The sequence below is a fragment of the Lampetra fluviatilis genome, chromosome 10, assembly GCF_964198595.1.
Source record: "Lampetra fluviatilis chromosome 10, kcLamFluv1.1, whole genome shotgun sequence".
Taxonomy (NCBI): Eukaryota; Metazoa; Chordata; class Hyperoartia; order Petromyzontiformes; family Petromyzontidae; genus Lampetra; species Lampetra fluviatilis.
In genome coordinates, this window is record NC_136284.1 from 11,771,862 (window position 1) to 11,783,879 (window position 12,018).

The window sequence follows — 12,018 nt, forward strand, 5'->3', positions numbered from 1 at the left end:
TCACACTTTTCTCGAGATTGAGATTCAATAAATTAAATAAATAACCCATAGATAGCGCATTTTGTTCGCTAACTGTGTAAATTCCCTCTTCATTAGCCATTGCACGTGAAGGTATGCAATTGACCAAGGTTTCTCAGGGGCAAACCACAGGATTATTATTCAACCTTGATTCTACTGACTCTGCCACGGTTCATTAATTAGCATATCGATGTGACATTACTTACTTGGTTTAATATTTTTTTTTCTTGTAAATATTACATTTAAATTTCATGACAACTGTGGAGATATTCCTGTCTCAATTGATATATTTTTTTCCTTTAAGAACATGTGATTATTCACTATATATGAATGCATGTCTTCTGTCAATATTTTGCATCGTGATGTACCCATGAAATTCAAATGTAACCAATATATTAGTTCACCAAATGTATGTATTCATGAAGTATTTACTTCTCATACATTAAAAGAGCTGATATACACGGTTAAAATGTTTTTTTCCTATTTAAATATGGCAAATTATGGTATTCTGCAAAAGTATTGCATAGGTTTCCTATCTCCTGAGCAGTTTTTTTAGATCATGAATTCCCCCTAAAATACAGAATACATACATGACCAATGTGCTTGTTATTTTGCTTGCCTTTTCTCTGTGCCTCTCTTCCAGCAGCATGATTAAACTCGGCCATGTGTTATTTGATAGCGAATCCATTAATTCTGTCCCTGGCAGTAACATTAGATGTGGGACATTTAACGTGGGGTTGGGTGAGGACACCTGCTGGGTTTGGAGGTAAGGCTCGCAGCACACGGTGTTGTTGGGTGAAGTACACACACCCTTGCAGTCTGCATGTGGGCGTGCGACACTGCGCTGATCACTTGCATCCTCACACTCCAGTTGACAGCATCAATAGGCAGCTGCAGTGGCTTCTGTTGTTCGGGAAAGCATACATTCATTTTTAAGAAGATTAAGAAAAAGTTGTCTGTGTGTGAGTGTATGTGCATCAGAAAATATCTAAATGCTGTTCAGTATATTACATGTATAGTTACATTTATTTATTTACACACTTTCATCTCTTTAAATGCAGATCTCGTGAATGTGTAAAACTTGCACTGTACTTCATAATTGTACAAAATGAGATATTATTTAAATAGTCTGAGCTTGTCAGAACTTTGATGCTTGACAGATTTTTTTTTTATTGGTGATGGCTTGCAAGATAAAAATGTAGAAAAAATAACAAGTTGTTGTAAGAAGTCTTCATTTGTTCTTGGTATATGCACTCAATCAATTTCAGGAAAACAGTGGCATATAAAAAGGGACATTTTGTAGACATTTTGCATGAATTCAATTTTTTGAAATTCTTACATGAAGGGTAAGTCGTCTCGCTCATATTTTACTACAAGGCAGTCCAGTTTCTGCCCTGGAAAAAAAGTTCCATACCTGGAATATTCTTAAATGTGAATGGAATGATTGCCTAGAACAGACAGTATAAATATTATCAGGATTGTTGATTTTTGTTTTCCAAATTTAATGTTTCCCATGTACCAATAGCATGCATTGGGATGTTGTCACAGGCTCAATAGGAAATGTCTATAATCCCTGACATTTTTCTCTACACCACACTCACTACATTGACAGACAACCATTATGTTCTCGTTATACATCAGCGTGGCCATCACTACCTTGCACGTATCTTGCTTTTTTCGTTCGTGTCCCTCCAGTATATATTATTTGCTTGACAAAATAAGCTCTGATTGTCTGAGGTATGGTGTTTATGGAGTTTGTTGAGATCTTGATTGTTATGCATAGGCTTTATTACAACCCACATGTATTAGGTTTGCAATTAGGGTGTTACAATCAACCCATTAGCCCCGCTTCTCTGATTCGTGTGGTTGGCTATATACGGTGCGAAAGAAGTTCAACATGTACGAAAAAAAAATCAGCATGGAAAAAAACAGTAATTTAATGAGCAGCTAGTTTGATTCACACACATGTCCAAAGATAAGTATTATTAACTACGTAGAATATTTTTTTCAACAGCGAATTAAACTATCATTACCTACCCTTGGTTGTAAGGTCGAATGCAGATTTTAATGTAGTCCTATAGCTCACAGAGATGAGATGCAATTCATGTACTCTGCAGCTGAAAAATATATAGACTTGTTTTGCTTTTGCCATGAACCTGTCTGCTATAAATTAACTCTGCAATTAACAACTTTCGGATCTGGAATAGCTGTTACATCATGAAATATAATTACACAACAAAAAAACATGTGATCAAAGGAACAATTTAAACATGCTATACTTCTGCAACATTATTTTGAGAGCACCTGTTTTAAAAATAACAGTGAAATCTATTTATTTATTTCCACCCTTAAATCCATTCGTCATTTGTCCTGCCAAACAGCTTGAAGGGTTTTTTTTGTGTTTGTGTGAGAGAAAATGAAGCCATGCTGGTGATGCGGTCAGCATGCCGCATGATGGACTTGCCTTTAAATGAATACCTGGTGTTGAGTGTAACCATCAGGAGAAAATAAGCCTAATTGTGGTGCTTGCATCAACCACTTTTCTATGCATACCTGTCAACCCATACGGTTTACCCGTATTTTTATACAGGGGAATTCAGTTTTCAGTTTCCATATGGCGTACAGCCTTTACAATATGGGCAAAAACATGTTTGTGTGTATTTGTTTGTGTTTCTCGCTTGTGATGGGACTTTGTAGGATGAACGTTGAGATTTATAAGGTCACGGGGATGACCAATAAGGTCTGCATTGGTCTGTAATAAGGTAGGGCACTGATATAGTGTTGACAGGTATGTGACTTACATGCCAAGCGGATGGTATTCAAGGCTGCATTAATGATTGCCGTTGCACAAATTGCAATACTATGCACACCAATCAGTTGCTTTTTTTTTATAGCACCTGAAACACGGTATGTCAGAAACAGACGTATAAAATAAATGTGAAAAATCGTGACTTGAAAGTTGCTGAACGTTTAAATGTAGCGGCTTGTCCTTTGGAACCGGCAGATGCTGATCCCTCTAGTGGAAAAATACATTGGGAAAAATGTTAACAATTCTCACCAACACACTTAAAGTTTTAAAGCTGCACATTAACTAACATTTTTACACCAGATAGATCGCAATCTACCAAAAGTTGCTCTTAACCAAACAAAAGTGCTTGTGCCCCTGGTAAACCAAGTGTGAGAGATTGCACGCGAGTTTGCTGCTGCCGAGGCTGGCCCACGCTTACCTGCACGCTGTGAAGTGATTAGGCTGTGGTTTTAAATTAATACAGCAAGTAGGAACGTGCCGAGCGTGCACTTTCTCAGTCACTAAACTTGAAACGATGTCAGGGGCATGCGGGCCCTCATCTCCGCGAGGCGCATGCGGATGACCTGGGGTCTTCGATTCGAACCAATGAAGCCTAATGTGAGGTTAGGCCTTCATGGGTTAGAATTTAGTATATTCCATTCTTAATGCTTTAACGTGTTAGATAACAGGCACCCCGGTGCTATACATTGATAGGCCAAGAGTGCTGAGTGTACAGTGCAGTAATGTATTATTTACACAAATCAATGTTTATAAATACTTTCTTACCTTGGATGAGCTTCCATGCCCAACCAAAAAATATATATATACTGTGAAACCACCAGCCGTCAGTGTGTGTAGATTAATCACTCAATCGTTCCACAGCGTTTCAATTCATCAAAATATATATTGCCCTTGATGGGGTAAATTTAAACAGCCTGTCACATGCAAGTCTCAGTGATGACTTGGTTTTACTGAGTCAATCAGATTCCATATCAAAATAACATTAGTAGGTTTACAATTCAGTGCTCGTGCTTAAGCATGAATATGCTAATGTGATTGTTGTTTGGATTGGTGTAGATTTCAAGATCGTAATTGTCAGCCATGATCAATCTGCTGCTAGACGAAGGCATCTCCAAGCCGTCAACATCTCTCTTGGTCTCATGACACAAGAATGAATCTACTGTCCTGAGGTGGACATTCCCTCAGTTGCATTTCCTCCTTTGGCTGTTTATTCGTTGTTGGTCTTGACCAGCAACCATCATCCTTTCGAAGAATGTGTCCTGCCTAACCAATGAATACAGCGCTGTATATCTCAGCATTCTATAACAGAGCCTCCACGACCATTTTACTCCGACCGTGTTTTGTAGTGTTTGTTGTTTTAACCTTCTGACCCACTCATATTGGACATCTGTGAAAAAGAGCTTCATTGCTCATCGGATTTCCCCAGGATAAATACTAATTCGGATTCTGATGACATTAACACGTGATGTGTGTTCCGAGCATTGTAACACCAGTTTAATGGGAGATATTTCTAGTTTCTTTTTTATATATGGATAAACTGTGCCAGACAGTCTTTTGCACAAATACGACACGTTTTGGGATGTTTATAATAAATTCATAACAGTAATTGCCTTACAGATGTTAACACATATTACAGTGGTAATACCACTTACAATAGTAGTGCTGCTATGTTATGATGAAGACCCTTTTCTGATAGCTGTAATCCAAGGCAATTATAACGTGATTAAATGAAGGAATTAGAATTGAAAACACATGTGACCTTTGAGTGAATATTTTTTCAAATTGTTTTAGTTACATTTTGCAAGCAAAGTCTCAGGAAGACCAATTTTGCGATGATAAATTGTTACTTTTTGTACATTTTTGGTACATTTTTTGAGAGTGAAATTAATGTTAAGAGTTCATATATATATAAATAGTATTTGGTTTCATCAAGCTGAATGCATGTACATTGTTAATACTGTGCAATCCTCACTTTTCCCTTGTTTCATTTAACACATCTCTCATGAAATATGGGCTGCGAGTTTCCTTTGACATGGGATAAAATGAGGCAATTCTACGGACTATTTTCACATAAAACCAGCCCCATTATGCATTTTGCAATATATATGCGCAAAATGCACCCATTTCACCAATGCTCATCCTGAGCAGCCAGAACCCCCCAGCCGAGTGCACAGTTAGCAGGTGATATGGTGGAGAAAACAAATAGAAGGGGATTTGGGAGTAGGGCGATCAATGCTGCAACTATTAATCTGGCGACCTGAGCTCGATTTCTGGCTGTGCCACATGAGCTGTGTGTGTATTGTGTGATATAGATGGAACCTGAATGGTTGGATCTGTCAGTGGTTTGGGCTAACACAGCCTCATTTTCTCTTGGAACTTCCGTGGCTGCTGTTTGGCTGTGAGATCTTTTGCAGAACGGGTCTCCACTTAATCAGAATGGGAAATCAAGCCACGCACTGACACATTAATTCACTGCAATCTATTTAATGGACTTTCCGGATAATACTGGTATTCCACAAAAATGTGCAAAACAAAATTTTACGTACATTGGGTGTTATATCTTTATGTTATAAATTATTGCAAAACATTTTGCTTGTTATATGGTGTTCATATATTTTACTCATCAATTTACAAAAGCATCAATAACTGTTTAAGCTAGGCATTTTATATGACGTAAGTGCATTTAAACGAAGGCGCTTTTGTTATACATCTGTTCATCTTCAAAAAAGTACATTTATGCGAGCAGAACCTTTTATGCACACCACATACTCAAATCAGTATGTAGTGTGCTTTCGGGCATAGACAATATGCATTACAGACATTGTGCAAAAAAGCAGCATACGAAGTGTATCATGTTTCAAGTATACTTTTTTATTTCAGTACACACTATCGATTGCTGGCTGTGCATTATAAACAATTATTTTCTTCATTTTCAAACTCAATGGGAAGGCATTTCGCCTCGAGCCAAACTGAAGCACTCAAATAAAACTAAATGTCAAGACTACAACTTTAAGAGACTGGAAGTCATAAAAATTGTTCTGATGTGCAAGAACATTTTGCCACTTTTCATATTAACTCTGGTTTTACCGTGTAAAGTATTTAGTTTTTGAAACGTACATTATATTTCTTTAATATATTTGAGCTGCGCATCTAAGATACACAGATGCAAATTGGAGGTGAATGCCATAATGTGTCCTGCAAAAGTAGATGTTATAATGCAGAGCAGCTGGAGTGTTTATTTATGACTGGCATGAACTGTGAACCTTTTCAGCTTAATATGTTTAAATTTTTCTTTTTTAATATTTTAAACAGCACTAAACATTTGGGTCGTTTGTAAATAGTTCCTGCTAAAGATGTTTGATTAATGCCCCCCTTGAAGTATTTATATGCTCAGTGTTTAGGAAATGAGGAGTTGGCATATGATAATGATCATATGGAAAACATCTTTTTTTCTTTTTTAAGTTTATTGATAGTCAAATTGTTTGTTTAGGACGAAAATCTGGCTTTAGTGTTTTAATGACAAACGTTGAATTTCAGGGCATAAAATAAATAACTCTTGCTATTCATTGAGACACGCTTTACAAATGCCAGTGTTGTATCCCTTCAGTGTGCTTGATGTTCAACCATGAGATGCCATACACTGTGGTTAAAGGTCACTGCATCGCACGCTTTGAGATGCGCTTCTGCAGCCGTCTGGAATGCTGTTCCTTCCGATATTTGGAAGCCACTTTCAAATATAGGTTGAAAACTCATTTCGTTCAAACTGATTTTTGTGTTTAGTTTGTTGTCCTTCCCCCACATCTCCAAATAGCACGGTTGGCTACGTACGGTGTGACAGAAGTTCAAAATACAATACATATATATTTTTGCCAGATATAAATATTCTCCCCTGCCATTGCCAGTGAACCCATTTTTTCGTGTTACTTTTGTGGCTATGGAATGTAAAAATGCAGCTAAATGGGTTTCCCTTCCGCTTTACCCGCCACTTGTATGATTCTTCAGGTTAATGGCCTTGGGTGTGGTTTGCAGATAAATGATGCTCATAACTGCTCGGAGAGCTTTCCTGCGTCACTTTTATGGGACCATAATGCCCTGCGTGCTTAATCATCGCGCACATAAATTTAGCATGTGCATGAACAGTTTGAACAACATTTCTTCCTTGAAGCTCAAGTTCAAATGTAGGTTTGAAGGTACCAAATTATTGCATACCATGCTATATTTCAGATACTTTGTTTATCCTGCCCAATTTTGTAATATATTGACAGAGTGACAAAATGGCAAAAGTTGTCATGTCCTTGTGAAAAGCACATACAGTAATAACATTTATGTTTTCTGGTAACTGTGAATCCCTCTCAAGCTGTTACCTGGGAAAGGACACTAGACGTCCATTATGTATGACCTCAAATGTTCGCACGGCTTGTGCATTTGTGTCTGGAGTTTACCCACTTTGTTCATGATCCCCTAGCTGAAAAAAGCAGTTTTTTTCCTCATACACCTCACACTTATTCTGTTAACTTAATTCAATAGCATCAACATAATATTGAAGAATATAAAAAACAGCAACGTGATAGATTAGCCTTTGTTTTAGAATGAAGTTTTTTTTTATCTTGCACATACACTTTGATGTTATCATTTAACCATGGTGGTTTGTGAGTTTGATAGTTCCATAATATTACTTATTCGTACATTTATCAATAAATGAAAGAATGCACAGCTCCGTTATCAGTACACAGTGAGATGAACGCTTCTCCATGTTGATTGGGAGGCTTTTAACAATGCGTCACCACAATGGTCATTGTAGGTTGGTGAAGAGGGGGTCACAGACATCACTCCCCACTGATTGTTAGCCATGGACAGGAATCAAACTTGAATCGCAACAATTCAACGTTCACCACACTAACCACTGCGCTCGACATGTATATTTATAATAGTATTTATTACATTTATGATTGGTACATTTAAATGTCATCTAAGAATGCGTCTTGTTGTGATAATTATGACATCAAAAATGTTACGTGGTCTTAGATTTGTTATGGGTATAAACTGATGTTTTGTCCATTTTATCGACGGTAACTAATCCCACACCAAACTCCCTGTACTATGGTTAAGGTGCTCATTTGTGTACCCATAGAGAATAGTTGACATTTAACCATTTTCCGAACTGGATTATTTTAAAATTAAAGTGGTGTCCATATTAAATTCCCTTTTGGGCAGCGTGTTAAAGTAATAATGGTGCGAGGCAAAACTTTTAATACTAAAATTATTCTGGTGTGAGTTTTGCTACAGATTATAACTCCTTGTGAGAAAATAAAGTAGGACACTGCATTCAATACAAATGTATGGCATAACTGTATTTGAACATTGTGGGTTAAATTGTTAAGCTCCTGTCAGGAGTTATTTCTACTCTGTCGTCTTCCTTCTCCCAAGTATCACTCTTGGGAATAATTTAATGTGACGTTTTACTGACATAAATTGTCCCACGTGTAGGAGAAATATATGTGTGGGTTTATTAATACTTTAAAACCCCACTGGGTTTAAGGGTATGGTCACCAACGCTGGCTTAGATAGATAAATTACAATTGCACAGCATAGCATAACATATTGTTCAAGTTTAAATGAAAAAAAATATTGAATTAGATTGATTTTAGATATTAAGGTCTGTTTTGGGGGTATGTGTGCTGGAGAAGATTGTTTTTTAGAAATGAAAGTCTCGCATCAAAGGAGGAGGTGATTGAGAGTATTGTTAAGAGTATAATTGAATGGCTGTGGAGTTAAATTCTTGAATTAGAAATCAGCCATTTTCTCATAAATGTACAGTTTTATCTTCGTATAAATGTTACCATTTGTGAGAAAGAATCATATAAACACGAGCCTCATATTTTACATTGTGTGACGGGGCATTGTTACGCAGTATACAATAACCACAGACTTAAATAAACAAGAAGGATATAATTATTTCAGAATCAATCCTTGGAGGCATGTACAAGTAACTACCAAGCAATTACTTTTAATTTCTCTAATTTAACCCAGCGACCATTTGCTTAATGGAAAGGGGAGTAGTGTTGATTGTTTTCTGTTGTTTTTGTCCCCTCTCTATCTCTCTCTACACCCAATTGCTCCCCCTTCCTGCTCATCGGTGGTTGCCAGGTTCTGTGGGGACCCTGGCGGGCAGCCCGAGTCCCTGGAGCCGTGCGTGCTGGCGCGGGCCTGCGAGGTGGGCGAGTGGTCAGCGTGGGGCCCATGCTCTCGCGCGTGTCGCTCGGAGGAACCTGGCGCCATGGGTGGGGCTGGCTTCCGATCTCGCACACGGCCCATGGTGCAAGTAGCCCTGGGGGGCGGGAGGGACTGCCCGCCACTTGAGGAAGAGGAGCCCTGCAGCGCCAGTGATCGGGAGCTGCCACCTTGCCCACGGTATATGTTGCACATAATTTATTTATGCTTTAATTCGATCTAGCCAGGCAGCAACTGTGGCAGAAAGTTTGGGTTGCGAGCAGGCAATCAAGGATTTTAATTCAGCTCGAATCCGGTGGCATCGTCACTTTGGAGTCAATAAGTTCAACCTCATTTGTGGGAGGGGAACATTGATTGTCCTTTGGTGTGACTGGTCTATGCCATAGAATCTTGAATTTGCGTTACTGTTTTATGACAACCAACAGAAATGATCACTGACGAATGCTCATTTCTGACCAAAGTTACTTTGCCTTTTGTTTACAATTCACAACATTTAATAACACTGATCATCGTTATTTTCCAATATTTTTCCTGTGATTTATCAAATGAAAGCAAAGTGGTTGTGTTTCGCGTTGACAGTAGCCAAACTGCTGTTTCAAAGCTAACTAACACCTCCATTTACCACCCATGAAATTGGTTGGGAAGAACACTATTCACACAAGGCTGCAGCCAGTTATTAAATGGCCAGCAGGGACTGCTTGGTAAAATGATTTGAGCCACTGTGTGCGCATACAATTACAGAGAGAATTTGTATTCTACACACAAAGTAACTACATTTCAAATCTACCTCAGCAGTATCACCGAAAACTGTTTTTTGTCATGTAAAATGGATTTGTAAAAAATGCATGGCCAGATTTGTGTTGAAGATTATATATGTTACTCATTTTCACTTTACGTTTGCTTAACTGGGATTAATGTATAATGAAGTTGAATTACAAACTGTGGACTGCATAGACTCGTTAACAAAATAATATACGATTTTCTATGGTGGGTGCATTGTATTTAATGACATTAACAGTAGCGCAGAGAAGCCTTTAAAAACAGTATCTTGAATTTAAACGAGTGATTTTCAATCATTATATTTAAAAATACCTTTAATAATTTCAAAGTTTAGGTTAATTCCATTAATAGATTAAATTATTCTAGCAATGTAACACGTAACATAAAACAAGTCTCAGGAATAAGGATCTTCGAACTCAAATTTTGTAAGAGTATACTGTCATTTATGTTTGCTGATGGAAAAAGAGTGTTTCAGTTAATTAACAAAAATTTGTATATATGTAAAGCATCTGTTGTATTTATTGTTCATTATAATGTCCCCAGTAGCTATATCGTGTAAATAGGCATGGCTATTTATTTAACACGTATTTATGTTATCTCGCTCACGGTACCATTCTGGATGATTAATGATGCAATTTGACATCTTATTTAAAAATATGTGTTTTTTTCACAATAATTATTTTACTGCAAAAAAAACCCCAGGGGAATGGTACAGCGTACGGTCAGATGGGGTTGGGTGAGGGAACACGAGGGAGAGGTAAAGTGTCACGGAGTAACACCAAGAAGCGAGTTAGTGTCTTGCACACAGGGGGTGGTAAGTTCTAAGTAGAAGAGACAGTGGATGGGGTGATGCTTTGAGGAGCGCTGTGGGGGAGGCACCCAAGAAGGTGTGCATTTTTCGATTTAAAGCTTTCGTGACTGCAGGGATTCATCTTCTTGGTTCTTTCGGTAAAGTCACGTAGAAGGGAAATAATAAAATAATAAAAATAAAACATAATAAAATAATTCTCACGATGTTTCGGCCACAACGCAAGCAGCCGTCCTCAGGTGAAGACCAGACGCTGTCTCCCCGAAAGAACCAAGAAGAAGGTGTGCATTATGGAGGTTGGGTGACTTGTGGGGTTGTGGCATTCGGCGAGTGTGCGTGTTGATTGAGTGAGGGTACGTCTGCTGGGGCAGGCAGAGGTGGCATGTGTAGTGGGCGAGTGTGCGTGTTGATTGAGTGAGGGTACGTCTGCTGGGGCAGGCAGAGGTGGCATGTGTAGTGGGCGAGTGTGCGTGTTGATTGAGTGAGGGTACGTCTGCTGGGGCAGGCAGAGGTGGCATGTGTAGTGGGCGAGTGTGCGTGTTGATTGAGTGAGGGTACGTCTGCTGGGACAGGCAGAGGTTACATGTGTAGTGGGCGAGTGTGCGTGTTGATTGATTCAAGGTACGTCTGGTGGGGTGGCCAGAGGTGGCACGTGTAGTTGGGCGAATGTGGGTGTGTGGATGCCTCGCGCCACATACGAAGCTGAACGGGAATAAAGTAACAAAGCGAACGCAGTGGGAAGATCGTGGATAAGCACGGGAAGCAGGGTGGGGGCAGCACTTAAACTAAGACCATTAGTCTTATATCCCTGCCAGAGCAGTGTAGAGATTACATTTTTGAAAACAGGATATTGAAAATTACATCAATCATCAAATGTTAGGCCTATTTTGAAGCCTCTTTTTTCATACTAAACCTCTAATGTAACAATACTATCTGGTTATCAGATTTAGATGTTTTACTATTGATCACGTATACATCAATAATTTAATGAAAACATTTTGCATTGGATAAATTCCACATTTTATTTATTCAAATAAAATGTAAGGATATTATCAAATTAATGTTTTTGAAAATATATTTCTGCTACAATGTCAACGAAAAGGGAAAAAAAGAAAAAAATAACTGTTGTCAGGCACATTGGCGTAAACTAACACTGACAAAATCAAAGGTCACACATTTAATTTGGGCGGATTTACATTTCTGCAGCCCGTTGTGGAACATTTACACTGAGCCCAAAAGTATTGTCCTGTTGATAGTGTTCACTGTACTGTAGAGATGAACACATCACATTTTGGCTGAGGAACAATGTGAGATGTCATTATGTTATTGTGAATCCGATATGGTTGGAGGAAAGTAACGCAATGCATTCTAC

At 38.4% G+C, this 12,018-nt stretch overlaps 1 protein-coding gene across 1 annotated transcript in view; it reads left to right on the plus strand.

Moving 5' to 3' along the window:
- THSD7A (thrombospondin type 1 domain containing 7A) overlaps positions 1-12,018 on the plus strand; it is a 337,784-nt gene that overhangs the window by 162,531 nt on the left and 163,235 nt on the right. Inside the window, 1 exon segment of the mRNA XM_078860548.1 lies at positions 8,975-9,238. Within this exon segment, the coding sequence (XP_078716674.1) occupies positions 8,975-9,238 (264 nt within the window).